Source organism: Homalodisca vitripennis, chromosome 3, assembly GCF_021130785.1.
Source record: "Homalodisca vitripennis isolate AUS2020 chromosome 3, UT_GWSS_2.1, whole genome shotgun sequence".
In the NCBI taxonomy this organism is placed as follows: Eukaryota; Metazoa; Arthropoda; class Insecta; order Hemiptera; family Cicadellidae; genus Homalodisca; species Homalodisca vitripennis.
The window spans coordinates 27,230,444-27,248,398 of record NC_060209.1 but is presented as its reverse complement, the minus strand read 5'-3'; the positions used below and the strand labels follow the sequence as shown (position 1 = coordinate 27,248,398).

The 17,955-nt window shown below is 32.0% G+C and overlaps 1 protein-coding gene across 10 annotated transcripts in view; it reads right to left on the bottom strand.

Annotated features, from left to right (window-relative positions):
- Window positions 1–17,955, bottom strand: part of LOC124356707 (calcium uptake protein 1 homolog, mitochondrial-like) — a 134,045-nt gene that overhangs the window by 45,420 nt on the left and 70,670 nt on the right. For 7 of the 10 annotated variants that reach the window (XM_046807873.1, XM_046807871.1, XM_046807876.1 and 4 more), the window contains exons 4-6: window positions 15,762–15,918; window positions 12,244–12,418; window positions 4,452–4,489 (exon numbers count right to left, since the gene is read on the bottom strand). In XM_046807873.1, the coding sequence (XP_046663829.1) occupies window positions 4,452–4,489; window positions 12,244–12,418; window positions 15,762–15,918 (370 nt within the window). Of the gene's footprint in view, window positions 1–4,451; window positions 4,490–12,243; window positions 12,419–13,557; window positions 13,718–15,761; window positions 15,919–17,955 lie in introns of all 10 variants that reach the window. The other 3 variants (XM_046807875.1, XM_046807878.1, XM_046807879.1) reach the window with 1 other exon arrangement.

Here is a 17,955-nt window from a genome sequence, read left to right as displayed (position 1 = left end):
GCAAGTATACATTATGTAATGTTTTCCTACCTTCATTGTGCGACATACTGTATTTTAAATGATCGGTTCAATCATACAAAAGTTAATCAAAGGAGATTCTTATACCAAGTGTTTTTTTTTCTACCTATGTAGTTCTCGTTTTATGAAAAGCCAGAACACTGATTTATACTAAATTATGAACACCATATTGGTTTTAGCTTTAATGCTATATGATGTTAATGTTGGATGAAGTTTATTTCTTCATGATATAATAAACAAGTCATTCTCTCAAGGAACACTTCCTGCTAGACTAAACATTTAAAAAATATACAACAAATTTAAGCGAGAAGACACAACAAAATGATCACACTGTGGCTTAATTTTACTTCTTCTAATATTTAGAAAAATAAATGAAAATAATATTACATAGACTTTTAAAACGCCTTGAGTTAAAAACTTAATAACAGATAACCAACATGAGTTTGTTGCAGGCTGCTCAACTAATGGCTAATTAGAGATTGAACACAAAGTAACATGATTATGCTAAATCATTCAAAATCTGCCTCAGCCATGTATTTGATTGGAAAAATATGTGTAACAGGAAGTGCCTCAAGTAGCTTAACACTTTCACTGTAACATGAGTTATGTATCGACTTTAGGACACTCGGGTAGTCGTGATGTATGTCCACCGGGTACTTAAGAAATAGAGAGTATATAGTAGAAGTAAAACATACAATACACAATACAAACAATAAAAACATTCTAGTTAGAATCGGAGTTCCACAAGGCTCTATACTAGGACCAGTATTATACATCATTTTCACCAGAGCAAGCTGCTCATTACTTAGTCAGACATGATGATACTGTCCTAATAACAGAAAAACTCCTAGAAGAACTAGAGACAGCCTCATACATATCACTTAACTTGGCTCTGAACTACTGCAACAGAACTGACCTGGCTGTACACAGGGAAAAAGCACCAACCTGATTTTTGGGAAAAAGAACAAAGTAGTTGAACACTCAGGAATACACAGAGATGAACAATCTACATACCTGGACCTCACTATATCAATACAGATCTTGCATGGAACGACCAAGTAAACATAGTACATGTGAAAATCAGCACTGAGTTTACGGTTTGAAAAGATTAAAATGCATATTGGGCAATCTCATCACAACAAGAACAGCATACTTGCTTTCATAGAACCCATGAGTTATGAGAAGAAAACTCGGTTGCTCCACCATGCTTAGAGATTATATCTAAAAAACCTAGTGCACTCAATTGTGCACCTGATTGAGACAATGAAAATACCTCTTTACCTATAGATTACAATATATTCCGTAGTCCAGGAGTCTCCGATGTCAAAATGATGTAGAGTTCATTTAAAGCTCCTTTGTCACCAATTTTTTGGGATCTCTTCAGATGAACATGACTCCAGATTCCAGGAGTCAAGTCTGTGACAGTGTCAGATTCCAGACACTGCACCAAGAGGAGGGTGAACTGGAGCAAAACTCAACACTCACATGGTCTTGGCAGTTTGTGGAAAGCGTGACAAAATCAAACCTTCAAAGAGCACTAATGCAACCATTGGCCTTCTTAACCACAGAGCACACAACATGACTAACTTAGTCTTGAAGGTAGGAAAACATACCTTTACAGGATTTTTAATAACTAGTATTTTGGTGATGGATGTTATATTAATTAATAATGTACATATTAAGTAAAGGTGATGTATTCTTAAATGTTCAATGGACATGGGTTGAGTGAACAGGGGTAACAAAAAAAAAATAAAAAAATAAATATATATAAACAAAAAACAAACATACAAAAAATAAACAAAAAATAAAAAAAATATTTAAAACAATCTTAACAGTTTTAGGCCTTTTACTACCAAAATTATAAAAAGTAAATACATAAAACTATGATAACTTATGATTTCCATGAACTAAGCATTATTAATGAAAATGTAGCCCAGATCATTTCTACAAATAATTAATCTCTGCAGTAAATTTACTTCACCAACAGATTTAATTCTACCTGTTCACTCAACCAAAGTAATGTATACAGGGTGTACATAAAGTCCTGCACGGGTATAATATTTTCTGAACGATAACAGATGAATAAACAAAATTTGGTACATCAATACTACACCTAAAAAACTACTTTTTGAAGGAACTATCAGTTTTCTGTAATATCATGGGGACGTCCCGCAAGGAGTCAGAAGGAAATCTTAAATAGGAGCATAGGTCAATATGGACATCATTTTAAAGGGCTTATTTAGCAGAGTTTAATGCCGCAAACCGCACTCAAAAAGATTGATCCAGTACAAAATGGCGGCTGTTCAAAGGTTTTACTTGGTTACATTTTATTAGTAGCCATAATCCTAGTAAAGCAAAACTGCAACCAAACGAATACTGCAGCTAACTACTACATTATGCTTGTCAGTTTTACAGAAGTGAATTATGACATTAGTTATCCTCAAAGGTTACAAATTTGGTCCTAATATATTGATAACGGGGAAAACCTGATAACAGTAGCAATTAGAAATCTCAGCGACCTATGACGATCGGAAACACTTCCTGTTTCCATAAAGTGTTGAACAGTTCTCCCTACAGTTGTTCTAGAAATTGGCTGCCTCTCGTGAAAGTAGTCATTAAATAAATGGCATGCTTCCTCGTGTGATCGTCTGTTATTTCCCCAACCAACCATCATAAGAAGTGTTATACGTTCACGTTCGTCAAGCGACATAGTGTAGTTGAAGAACTACAAGCAATGCGACAAACTCTTTTGTACTAAAGCACACTGATAAAATGGATGGACAGCACTACTAAAACAAGAAAACTAGAATAGCCTACTATGAATAGACTGGCTAATAGGAAAGTCCTAACTGCGACCCAAAGATAAGAGATTTCTAATTGTTACTGTTATCAGGTTTTCCCTGTTATCAATATATTAGGACCAAATTTGTAACCCTTGAGGATAACTAATGTCATAATTCACTTATGTACAACTGACAAGCATAATGTAGTAGTTAGCTGCAGTATTTGTTTGGTTGCAGTTTTGCTTTACTAGGGTTATGGCTACTAATAAAATGTAACCAAGTAAAACCTTTGAACAGCCGCCATTTTGTACTGGATCAATCTTTTTGAGTGCGGTTTGCGGCATTAAACTCTGCTAGATAAGCCCTTTAAAATGATGTCCATGTTGACCTATGCTCCTATTTAAGATTTCCTTCTGACTCCTTGCGGGACGTCCCCATGATATTACAGAAAACTGATAGTTCCTTCAAAAAGTAGATTTTTAGGTGTAGTATTGATGTACCAAATCTTGTTTATTTATCTGTTATCGTTCAGAAAATATTATACCTGTGCAGGACTTTATGTACACCCTGTATATATGCGTACTGGTGTATCATAGGATGCACTATTGTGACTCATTATTTTATAAATTTATGTTTGATCTGGATTAACAAATGTAAATTAAATCATTGTTGATACAAACTATTGTAAAAAAGACATTGTACAGTTCGAGGACTTTAGCTGTACACGTGACCTTGAGTGTGTGGTGATAGGCGGGAGGGGTGGCGGGGTAGCATTATGCGCTGCGTCCCGAAAACATTTCCTGTGACTCATGGGTAAAACCCTCCTTTCAGGAATCGTATTCGCACAAATAACTCATCACATTCGCTAAAATCAGTCTGTTTTGTATAAGTGCTGATTGTAGTGGAATTAAGTAGTAAGAGAAAACCAAATAATAGGAATTTAGGACTTATCCTTGTTTTTCAGTTATTATAGCGTTGTTTAAAGTGTTTTTGAAAATAACGTATTTGTCAATTTTATCTGCAAATCAAAATCGTGAGTTTAAAGTCGTTAAAGAGATTGTTGTGCCTTCATCTCAGCGGCTAGCACGTTAACGCAACCCGCCGCACAGATAGCGTTTATTTGTTGAGAGGGTAGTATCTGGGCCCTACGAGCACAGCTAAATTCCTCCAACTGTACTTGGTCAGTTATAGATGAATTTTCATTTAAATTGCTTCAAATTTTAAAATACATAATTATCTGAAATGGAGTTTTATCAACAATAAATATAATTTATAAAATAGTGAACTCAGTTGAAGAAATCTGTAGAAATCACTTAACGATAACAATAAAACGACCTCAGTCTTAAAAATAAACATATAAAAGAAAAGTTGTTCTCTCTTATTTAAAACTAAAAATTTGAAATATTTTTCAGATTAAAATAGTTTTAACATAAATCTTGAAGTGAGACTTTTACTCAAATTCTCAGTTTACTCAGAAAAGTATATCATGAAAATGTAGACAAAGATTCATAATAGAATCCATATTAGCAAAAACTTAGGTGAGATCATAATTGTAAATGTTTAAACAATCAATGTTATATTATGAAATGCTCAATCATCATATGTTAAAAGATTAAAACATCAGATAAAAACTACCTTTGATGAACTCACCTTTGGGTCGTATCGCTTGTACTGATCCAGCCCAAGTCCTGTGGGAACAAAGTGTGGGTGTAACATCAATACACTACAAATATAATTTAAATATGAAAAAAACATGGGATTACACATACACAAAACAGTAATAGCAAAATAATATATTAACTTTAAATGATAAATTATAACATCAATTTTTAAAATATTACTGACATCAGATATAAAATGTATTGTTCAAGCATTAACAAAGTGACTCCTTTTAGCTTTGAGACTTGAAGCTTTGCAAAATTGAAAATTATTTTCACTTACATTATTTGAACTGGAATGTAATCATTAAAAATGAATGAACTTCAAAAATGTATTCGCTGAAGCATGTAACTTTTTATATTGAAATTTATGATGACTCATAATATAAGCAAATTGTTATTAACACATTATAGAGGCAACAAATATTTGATAAAAACAAATTTTAAAAATCTGCATATTAGATTTCTTTAATTAAAACAAATAAATATTAAATAAGTAATAAAATCTTAGCAAAAATATCAACTCATGCTAAAGAATGAACAATTGTATTTTTATACCGGGTGTTCAGTAAAAATGTTTCAATACTTTGGGATTTTGTTACACACATAAAAATTAGCAAAAAAGTTGACATTAAGGTACGTCCTAAAGCCATTAGTTTTCCTTCTATCTGTCTGTATGTGTTTTTCATCAAAAAAATTAAATCTTTTGAACCAATTAATTTAAAGTTATGAAACTTGAGAATTGTATTAACCTTTGGTGACCTTTTTTAAAATAGAATATCAACAAAATCCTTCAACCTGTTTAAAAATGGTGGTGGATGTTTTAACTATTTGATCAAAATAACTCAAAACCTACAAACGTCCGCCATTTTGAAACGGGTAAAAGGAATTTGTAAATATTTTATTTTAATAAAGGTATACCAAAGGTCAATACAACTCTCAACTTTTGTAACTTTATCTTAACTGGTTCAAAAGATAAGTGTTTTGATAAAAAACACATACAGACAGATAGAGGGAAAACTAATGGCTTTAGGACATACCTTCACATGACCTCTTAAGCTCATTTTTATTTATGGAACAAAATCCTAAATATTGGAACTCTTTTATTGAACACCCTGTAGATTAAAAGTATATGAGCAGTAATTTTTGTCATATATTTAATAAACATCTTTTCTACATCATACAACTCATCATAAAAAATTCCTGGGAAACTTCTTAGGTCTGCATGGATACCAGGTTTCTCTGACTTGAATTAGTAGATCAATTATACTAAATTATAGAACCAGATCATTAGTTTTTAGTAAGGGAGAAAATTGAATTAAATTGAATATTTTTTACCAATATTGATTTCTTTAAAAATATATTAGTAACTTCAGATTGCCTAGTTGATAAAATACTTCTGGATAACTGAAAGTCAACTGTAATATATATTAAGTAATCTCCTTATGCTGATTGCATAAACTATATTTTTTTAGTAGTAAAGAGTAATAATTTACCAAAATATACAATATTACATTTTAAATATAAACTCTAGTCCTTTCTCAATATGTATTTGTTTTAAACTGTAATATTCTTATTTGGTTTGTCAGTGTGTTTCAAACATAAACAGGAGTGGTCATCTTAAAAATTACGAAGGTGTCATTGACCTGCACAATTCTATCGGGTCCCTTTACTATAAAAAAGTGCATGATTACTATCATGAATGAACATGAAGTACATACTTCTGTATCCTTGTAGAAACAGATTTGCTGAATTTAAGTATGAATTTTGACTGTTCTAAAGACATACTATAGTCCTATATATACTATAATTAATAATTCATCTTTAATATGATGTAAACCATAGAATTATATTTAATAGCTTCATATAGATTCATCATCCTTCTTGCATCGTGTTGACGGATATTTTCTGTCAACCCCAGTCTATCTGATCATCTAAATGAAAAGTAGACTCATATAAATATATTGACTCCATGCAGTCCAGTTGTTTACAACAAAGATTTTTTTATGCCATATGACATGATTAATTACTATAGAATAAGTAAAAATAAAACACAATTGACAAACTTATCTGATAAAAACAAAATAATCTTGCATCATTATTTGTTTGTACTTGTGGATTGAAAATACTTTAGAGAATTGATCATCACGTATTCAAATCTTCATTTCATTCAATTTATGTTGTATAATTAATCTTATGTAAGCTGATTAATTTATCCATGAATTATTAAATAAAGGATGTTGTCATATTAATTATTAAAACATAACATAGCTATTAATCTTCTTTTGGGAATGAAATAAAATTTAACAAACACAATTTTAACTCATCTTCAACATCAGGCAAATGCAGACTTAAAAAATCCAGTTAGTAGCCAAAGCAAAAGCAGCATGCAAAACAACAGCCAAATTTAGCCAAAATTTATAATTTGGGTGATATCAGATTGAAATGTTATGTATATTTTATTAAAACTCTTACGCTATAATGTTAAATTGGATTGTTTAACTAGAAAAGTAAAAGAGTAACAAAAATGATTTTAAAAATATTTGCTATAAAGGTTTTTATTTTTTAAGCAGTCAGAGTTCATCTGCACTAATGTATCTTGTGGAACATTGTTGTTAAGTCAATAATTTTCCATTGGTGCTTCTTATAGTTTTTGATCTTTATGTTAAAGTTTTCTTTTCAATTTGTAGGACGGTGATCTTACTTCGGTTATTTCTAAATTCAGAATTATGATTTGAGTTGTTTTAACTCTTTAAATTTCAGAATAAGACATGCCCAACCTCCTTGTAGTTTAGGATGAGCTATTATGAGAGTATTGTTGTGGCAAGGTGATATCTTCACGCTAGACAAATCTCAGAAACAGCATTCGCTACTTGCCTATGCTTAAAGTTGAATTCCTGTATTTAATCTTCATTTAAACTGGTGATGTTCATCTTTATTTTATCATTAACGCTGACTTATCAGATCATGTACATTATCTTAATTTTAATTTGGTCACAAATAAGGTCTTCACATCTTTGACAAAACCTGTACTAAGTGTGAAAGTAAGATCTATTTTAGTCAGGATCCCTGTCTGGAAGCAGCTCTTGTGAGACCATTAAAATTATCAGGGGTTGAATATAAAAAGCTTTATAGTTCAGAAGCCAAGAGCTAATTTGCATTGTACAACCACACAAATTATTTTTCTTGCTATCAATAGAGAAATGTTCCCTAAGCAAGAAATTGATCAACAGCCTTGCTAGTTTTGGTGGAGGCTTCCACATATTCCAAAGTAACACCATACTGGAACACTCAGCTTCTTTGACCAATTCAGAAGATTACACAAGTCATAAAAATATTAGGTTAACAAACGTAGTTAACATTATTAACGAAAACAAACCAGAAACTAAAGCTCTTGATTAGACCTTATTCCACCCATCTAATTCTGTTATTCACCATGTCTTTAGATTCAGTCAATGCCTTAATGGAAAGTGACCTGTTACACTTGAAGGTTCTTCAAAACTTTTTGGAATTGAATGGTCGTGAACCTACTTTATGATCCACTATGGTCAACAAGGCTCGTCAGAACCTCTAGTTAAAATATACTAGGAGCAGTAAGAGTAATAGTTAAAAAGATGAAGCAACTTCCTAGTTATTTGTAAGAGTACACTTTACATCAATGAAAATAAATATTCTGTTCATAACAAGACTCAAACTTATTATCACTGAGGTAAGTGTAACTTGTATTGCCAAGATTCAAATTGCAGTAAAAGGTTGAAAACTAAAATAATTTAAGACTAATATTTGTCAGGAAATATAATACTAACAGCAGCGAAGGTAGTGGTGTTTTGTTTGCCGTTAATCAAAGGAGTTTTTCTTTCAGGATGTACAATGTGTTGCTGAATCTAAATCCTTTTTACTGCAAATCCATTTATTATTTGATATAAATGGCCATAGGAGTAAGATTAAGAGCCGATCCTGAAGAAAATATATATGGATTAAGACTTATATGAACGGAAGCAATGATCTTTTCTTGCAAATTACTTATCCACTTCAGTTTTCTTAATATCTCTGAAACTTCCTTGAAATATTATTAAGAATAACTGAATTAATTTAATACAACATCCTTTTGATTTTAATCTTCTGGGTGCTGCATTTAGTCAAGGAAGGGTTATTCTCAGTTTTTTAGATCTCCATCCATTGTCGAAAAATTCCAATCACTTTGAATTCTACCACTTTTCAACTCGATTATTTGGGTTTATATATAAATCAGTTTCCGTCCTTTAACTTTGCTGATACGATTCTCTGCTCTTCCAACAATGCTACTACTGAGACTTTTAACTCAGTAATCGTTGAGCTAAGAAAATAAATATAACCAGAAAGAGAACTTTTTTTAAGATTAACTAAGAGGTTTTTAGCAAAGTTAACATCTTCACGGAAGATGATGCGTTCAAATGATACAAAATTTAAGTGGTAATCCCTTGCTGTATAAAACTCTCACTCGTAAAACTAATACCTTGTTCTTTTTTATCGGATTAGGGGCTTATGAATAAGAACATTATGCATGATCTTAAAAACTCCTGCGCACATAAGTAATCCAGGGTTGCTACAGGAGTCCAATAACGAAATTCCCTGACTTTTCCCTGATTTCCAGACCAAATTTTTCATTTTTCCCTGACTTTTTTCGACGCAATCCCCAGGGTTTTTGGCAATTAATGGGTGGAAAAAAGCGGTGTTGAGGCTAACAGGGTGGCAAATATTAAAAAGCAAAAAATAAAGTGAACACAGTTTAATACGTACAAAAAGATTGACGTCATCTGCAGGCTTGGACTCGGCGCGGCGGCAGTAAGTTTATTTGTGTAAAGGGATTTTATATTTTTCCCTGACCAACGTCGAAATTCCCTGACTTTTCCCTTACTTGAGACCGGATTCCCTGACTTTTCCCTGATTTCCAGTCCTGTTTTTTTTCCCTGACCTGTAGCATCCCTGTAATCTTGTTTTTAAAGCTGGGAGGATTTTAGATCTTGTTATGTGGATCCACAATTTAGCAAGAACGAACCTTCTTTGTCCAGCTGCATTTCAGACATCCAGGGATTATTCAGATTTGCAAATCATGACTGTACACAGGAAATGTTTATCGTATATAGGCTTGAAATGTTTCAAACCTGATTGAGTTACCTGTGCAGGGTTTTGTAGTAGACTTATTAGCTTCTCTGTACTTTCAGAATGTATAATCCAACAATTACACTGGATTGGAAAGTATTTTTACCAATTTAAGTTTGCTTCCAACAACACTGCCTAGTTTTTACAAACATTAAAATTGCAAGTGAGCAAGAACTGTGTGACTGAGTTTAAGATTTGATTTAAGTGTTGCATGCACATATCTATCTCATGACAGTAAGTTATTGACACTTGATTATTCTGTGAAAGTGATTGGTGAGTGTAGGTTTTCTCCCAAACAAACGAGTAAAAGAATTAGGTTATGTTTATGATTGGTTGTATGGATGGTAGTAGTAAATGGGTCTCAGTCTTAATTCCTGAGTTAAAATTACAATATTAACCCATTGAGGTAGACAAGCGCGCTGGTTACGTGGTACTCCGCCGGGACCGAACGCTGAGTCACACGATGGTTACGTAGTTGGCATTTGACATTACACTGTTAACGTAGTTCACCGTATCTCCACTAGATATCATTGGTATGTCTTTTATTAAGTGTTTATATGCTAAAACTAAATAAATAATTTTTGCAAAGTAACAGAAAAAATAGTGAGCACCCTGCATTAGGATGAAAAACAAGGAAAACATTTTCTCTACACAAGTTAAAGTTTTTAAAGCATTTTGTTGTTTGAAAATGTTATATAACAATTAAGAGGAATAATTATTTTTAACAACGTTTAAAATTTTATTGCTCTATCATAAACAAAACAGTTACTACAGTACAACTAAATGAATTGCTGCTACCAGGACTGCAGAGGCTCATATAACTACTACCTCAACGGGTTAACCCTTGAAAACATGAAAATAATGAGGCAAAAAGGAAGAATTTTAGGTAAATCCAAAAGTTAAAAAACTATTTACATTAATCTCTTTGTTGTAATTTGTTTTGATACACTATTTTAAAAAGCTAGCTCTTACAAAGGGCCGCAAAAAGCAGGGTCAGCCATATATAAATATGCTAAAAGCAGGGTTCATTTAAAAAGCCACTATGTGTAAAAAGAGAAAAATGTGATAAAAACTGGCATGCAAATAATTTTAAAATAATAATAGAACATTTTACCAATTTTGCCAAAAGTTTACAAAAACTCTGTAAAAAATTCAAAAATCCTAACTACTTACAAAATTCTACAAACCAACATCAATGGAACTCAAGATGCTGACACTGCAGGCACATGATAGAGTAGCCGTTCAGCATGATCGAACAAACCAGCAAAACCAAAAGAAAGCCACAGCAGTAAACAATATAAAACTTATCAGGAGCTAAATGGGTTGTCTAATGCATTTGTAGAGAGTCTTTTAAAAGAAGCGTTTTTATTAATCGATAAAAATGAAATATTTTGTTTTTCAAACAACTGTAGACAAGATGCTCTATCACTTATTAAATTAATTATAATATGTTTCATTTCTTCATTTAAATTAGTGTATTGCTAGGAACTAATACAATCCCTAAGAGTTGGGTCTCGTATTTTTTTATGTACCAAAACACATAGCTTGATCTTTACTCAATTTGGAGTTTTTAAACTGTTAGAAGCTTACTTTGATACTGTTTTGGTGTAATTTAATTATAGACAGATTTGAATCAGCACTTATAACATTCTAACAAATTCTAAAAAAAAAAAAATTGTTTACAATAATAAACACTCAAGGGTGGATAAGCAATATGACAAAAAACGGTGAACAATGCTAATGGTTGTTGTTTATTCAATATTTCTACACTGCACACAAAATATATATTGAAATATACTTTTTAACAAGCTCTGTTTATTTTTAGATGGGGGTATAATCGCTACCTTGAATTAATTTTAGAGTGATTAATTACAGAAATTCCTTCCTGATAAATAAACTAAGTTGCGATATTCAGTAAAAGTAAAAGTTAAAATTTTAATGGATAGAATGAACAAGAGCAAGCACAAAAATAGCAAATGTATTATTTTTGCAACAGAGACAAATTATGCTAAATTTTGAAATGAAATGTCATAATTTTTACCATAAAAATCTGATGTAAAGTTTGAACTCCATAAAAGCATAGTAATATACAATGATAATTTATAGCCAATTACAACATTTTTTTAAATTAACGTTTGTTTTAGATAATAGAGAGTTTCTGAATGTAATAGAAACTCTCTTCAGACATTTACCTCTGTTGATTTGTCACTGTTGTTTTAAAACACTATGTTTTGACAATTTTCAATTTCAGTCTTTTTCAGGTAAATAATTAACAAAAAAAATTAAGTTACTGCTTTTTGTTTCACTTAAAAATGGAAAATTATAAATGTCTAAGAAAATACTGCTACCTACACAATTACCAAAGGCAGTATCTTTTTAAACTGTTACCTGTTAACTATGGCTAAATCATACATATCAAATAAAATAAACTGTAATTAGCGATGTATAGGTCCAGTAAATTTCTGATTCAAATAAACCTAAAATATGTAGGTTTAATTAAAAATTATTTTTAAATACTTTAAAACGTAAAATGAAAGAAATAATTTTTGTAACTGAAGAAATGCAACAAAAGTTTTATAAATTTTCAAAACAACAATTAAAACTGATAGAGCATCATTGCAATGAAATAAGAGGAAATATACCATCAGGTTGTTTCACTCCAGGTGTCATAGACCTGAGAAAATCGTCAGGGGTCATGAAGACCTCGTGGGTTTCAGCTCCAGAGGCATGGACATGAGTCACCTGAAGAGTGGCAAAGTAGCGAAAAACTTTGTCTGGTGTCGAGAAGTGACGGATTCGGTTCTCATACTCTATGATCTGACAGAAAACAGTGTATTTCATATTAAAGTGATTAAATAAGTGAATAGAGAGAAGGTGCAGAGTAAAGAGTAGAAATTCTCTGGTATTGCTTTCTTCATCGGTGAGAGAGAAATTGTGCTGCTAAACAAATGTGATTTTTATAGAGAAAATACTGAAATAATTACAATTCTACATGTGACAGCCAAAAATACAAGAGATGGATCTAATGTTATAAATTGAAAAATGTATATAATATTTGTTTATATCTAGTGGAAATTTTACTTATTCCAATGCACTATCCCAGTTGACAATTTTTCTTAGTACATTTAAACTCGTTATTTTTATACTAAATTAATGAAAACCCAGTTCTTATAAACATATTTACAAGAATCTTTTGTTATCAATGGTCTGCAAACGTTGTATCAGGAAACTAATTTTTTTCTTTTAAATCAACTCAATACAGTGATTTTCTTTTCTTTGCTATACAACATTTACATATATTACACAAAATTTGTACAAAAATTCACAATTATTACTATAATTTTAAATTTGGAGTTTATTCTAATGTTCTTAGTATTTGGGAATATAAAACAGAGCATTTAGGATATGACATAGAAATTAGTCTGATTTCTTTATTTTCATTAACAGAATAAAACAAAGTTTCAATAAAGTTTTAAAAATATCTACCTTAGACAATGTAAATTATTACGAATTTAATTCTTGATTTTATGTCTCTAAAACAGTAACAAGTATAAAACTCATTCATATTAAAACCATAAGTGATTAATTCTTGAAAAATTGGTTCTCAATTCTTATATATTTAAAAATTATGATATAACTTTTTGGGGAAAAAATAGACACAAGGATGAGGGAATTTTATCAAAATGCAATAATAACGAATTTCAGAGTGTGAGTTGAACAAAACTTAAAAATTTAATAATTCAAAAACATTTTTTTTAAAATCACACTCCAAACAAAACACAATCTTTTATTCCTCAATAACTGTGAATGTTAATGTTAAAAAGCATCCCTTTCACCGTCGCTCAAAATCCACTGATGACCCCTGCAAAAGACAGACGGGTGAGAGAAGTGATACAAAAAACGACATCATGCACCCAAACCTCATGATGAGCACTCAACAACCAACAGTCAGTTACCCTCCGGTTGCTTCATGTCTGGCGTGATAGCTCTCAGCATGTCCATGGGAGTCATGTAGATCTCTGTGCCCTCGGGAGTGACAAGCTTGACAGTCGCAAAGTATCGGAATATCTTATCTGGCGTGGAGTACAATCTCATACGGTTCTCGTACTCTATGATCTGTTGTGCACACAACACTGTCTCATGTACTGCTCTTGCCTGTATTGTGCGCACTAATCGTCAACTGCAAGAGCTATCTCTGGAAAGTAACCTCTGTCTGACATTGCACGTAACAGAGCAAAGTAGCTCAGTACATATGCAGCTGTAGCAGTGAGCATTTTGCATTGTCACTTATTCATTCTAATTAAGGCTGCTAATTCAATCTACTAACGTATTGTCATAAACGTATTATCTAAGTTCCATTATTGGTCAAGTTAATTTTCAGAAAATCATGTCATTGTTTTGAGAACATTTTCAAGAAAGAACTCTCTGCTGTGATTTAACCTTCAGTAACTAACTAAATTCGTTTGAAGGCTTAAATGCAAACAGTCTGAAGGCGTTCTAATTCAATCTACAATATAGTAGGTTGTGTGATAACACTATTTAATAGTAAATATAATATGGTAAAAATCTGATTTTTGTGTGCTTTACACACAGAGTTAGTTGTTGACAGAAGCATATATTATTGTTTCCTCCATCAGTGTTTTTTATCTTTTAAAATAGCAGGACAATGGTTTATAAAAATTTAAGGAAACTGGTGTTAAATTAGACATTTTCACGTATATTTCAGACTGTTTGGATTGAAGTCTTAAATCATTTCTGAATTTAGTACTGAAGGTTAAAACACAGATGATGTATTCTTTCTTGGAAATGTTCTCAAAATAATGACAAGAATTTCTGAACAGTATCTGACCAATATTGAAAATTAAATAATACGTTTATGAAAAATATTCAGAGATAAAAGAGTTGCTTTTTTGACGGGACCAAAGGAAAATTGGTTGAGTTTGTTCGCAGTTAGTTACCAAACAAATTTAATGGTTAAATTTGTGAGATTTAAAAATATCCATATCAAATTTTTTGAACATGCATATAAAATAGATAAACTGAAATGACAGCTTCAGTTATTCAACAGAGTTATAAAAGCTGAACTTTTTACAGTAAAGCAATTATTGTATTGATAAAGAAGAGGTTACTTTTCAGGAAGCTCTTGAACTTGTAGGCACACCAATAGTTCCTAACATATAAGTTGAATGAAATTTATCACTTACAACTTGACATGCAATGTAAAATGTATTGCACAATACGTGAACACCAATGCACTTAATAGCCAATACTGTGATTCAATACACTTGATTTTATAGGTCACCTGAGGTTAGGACTGAGCAGACTGTTTACATGGGCAGAACAGTGCATTATTTTATCTTTTTCAAAACACAGAACATTTTAAATAATGTTTTTTTTTTATTATTTTAAACATTTCAGTTTTGTAACACGTTAATTTATGGCTGATTATTACTCAATAGAATTGAAATGGTAAAACTATCCATAATTTAGACATTGAAAAAATTTTCCGTTTTATTCGCCAAGTAAAAGTACTTGATACAATAGACATACAAAAACCCAAATTTTGAAACTTTAATATTAAATTAGAAATCATAATTGAACTGCCAAAAATCTCAAGATAGTATGAAGATTTATAGAATACATTATATACATACCTTTACAAACTACAAAAATGTTCCACAACTGTTTTCTATTGCTTCACACTTTACATGAAACAAAACTAAAGAAGAAACAGTATTGCAATAAACATTTTTACTACCCTAGATGTTTGAAAAGATTTCTTTAATACCAAATGACAAAATAATTATATACCCCTCATTATTCTTTCTAACAATATCTCATCTTCAAAAGCAAATACAAAATAAACCAGAATAACTGAATAATTACAAAAGTATCGAAAACTGAAGGAATCGGAATACTATAAACTTCTTACATTTTACATGTAGAAAAGCAACATTTTATTGTAAAACAATATAGCAAGTTATATATATATATATATATATATATATATATATATATATATATATATCAATTTTTTGTTTTTAAAGAACAATTTCTTAATTTCTATTTTATAGTGTGAACAGATTGATGGTTTTATGTAATTTTACGGAAAATCAAGCTATTGCTTAGTTTAAAACTAAAACTCGAATAATGGTATTACCTTACGATCCCTGAATCCAACTTTTTCCTTAGTTCGTTTTTTCTTCTTTGTTCCATCATCCTCTGTATCTGCCAACTTTACATCTTCATCCTGAGGTGAATCCGTTACATGTCCTGCAGATGCAGCATCCACTTTTGGAAATGCCCATTTTTTGAATCTACAACAAGAAAAATCAATCGTCAAAAAGTATTGTAATTTCTAATGATGTTATTTTGGCATTCATAGTATCTTGTATGGTGATTTGGTACTTTAAGGTCAAAGAGTAAATCAGGACTATTATCTTGAAGATTCTTATCTATGCTTCACGAATAAATAAGTACTTTTATTGAGTTTCCTTTTCTGTGGATTCCAAGGAAAAGTAATAAATAGAATAACTAGTTTTTTTTGTAAGTTAAAGAATAATAACAAGACCAGGTGAATAAAGAGGGTGTTCTATTGTTTTGATGCCATTTTTCCTCAAATATTATACACTTTTTGCAGAAATGCGAGACATTAAAAAACAATTTAAAAAATATTCAAACCATGAAAAATCCGTCAAACATTAACGAGTTCCCAGCAAACTAGTCCTTTGTCCATCCAAAATTATAATCTTTCACCAGTCCAACACAAGTATATAGTGTACTTTATAATTTTTTTTCACAGTAAAGTTGGAGTTGGCTAAATATTCAAATACATAAATATGTTCATCTAAGCTTCCGATTTCATGTATGAAAAATAATGTCATGCATGTGTCCTCCTCTGCTATGCTGGCATGTAACAACTCTGTCCATGAAATTAGCCATAACTGCACAACAAGTTTCCACTTCAATTTGGCCGACAACCCGTTGAATTTCCTCCTTCAACTCATTGATGGTTCAGGGTTTATTGGCATAAACTAATGACTTTAGATAACCCCAAAGATGAAAGTCACAAGGTGTTAAGTCACACGACCTTGGTGGCCATTGATGGTCGGAATTACGAGAAATGACGCGATCCTGAAAGCGGTCATGGAGCAACACAATTGTTTCACGGGCAGCGTGGCAGGCACCATCCTGCTGAAACCACAACTGGTCAATGTCTTTGTTATCCAAATGAGGCCACAAAAACTCCCTAATCATCGTTCGGTATCGGTGTCCATTCACTGTCACAGCTTGCCCTTCCTGATCTTCAAAAAAATAAGGGGCGATGACGCCGCCCGACCAAAAGCCGCGCCAAACTGTCACTCGTTGTGAATACATTTCCCTTTCGTTAATCATGCGAGGGTTTTTTTGAACCCCAGATACGGCAGTTCTGTTTATTAACAAATCCATTCAATTGGAAGTGCGCTTCATCACTGAAGATGATATTCACTGCGAAGTTTTCTTCCTCCTGCGAATTTCTCAATACCCAATCAACAAACTGTCGTCTCTTCTGGTGATCTGCCACTTATAGGGGTGATATTTGAGATTGTACCGAAGAATTCTCCGTACAGAAGAATATCTTAAACCCAATTGTTTGAGAACGGCGACGTATTGATTTCGCTGGGCTAACAGCCACACTGTCACGAACCACCTCAATGTTCTGTTCAGTTAGGGCACAACGACAACGTCCAGAACTTTTGAGGTCGACTGTTGAACCCGTTTTTTGAAACTTTTTCATGAGTCTGCGAACTGTTGATTCATTCGGTGCTTCATTACGTCCTAGAGTACCGCGAAGTCGCCTAACAGTAGCCGCATAACTCTCTCCACTCTGATAAAACATTTTGACTATTAACACTCGTTGCGCACAAGTAAACTTCTCCATGGTTAGACACAGAATGCACTAATGAGAGAAATATCAGCTGCGTCAACAATCGGAATGTAGTCCGAAATAGAATCAAGGTCAAACATTGTTGCCAACCGATAAAATAATATTTACCGGTTTATGGTTGAAATGATTACTGCAGAATGCATAGTTTGCCTGCATCTCAAAACCTTTGGGGTGAACCTTGTATATTAACAACTTTTTTTCAAGACAACGTGTAACAATATTTGGAATTCAATTAACCCATTGCAGATCGATTTTTTCAGATACGCATGACCCAGTGGGTACGAATTAGTTTGTGTGTTGGAGACAGAACAGTAATGACATGCTGCATTAGATCACCTGCTGTTTACATTCAACTTACCTTTACATAGAACCGTATTCTAATCTATAAATGTATTTTTGTCTATATACCTCAAAACTAAAACTATTT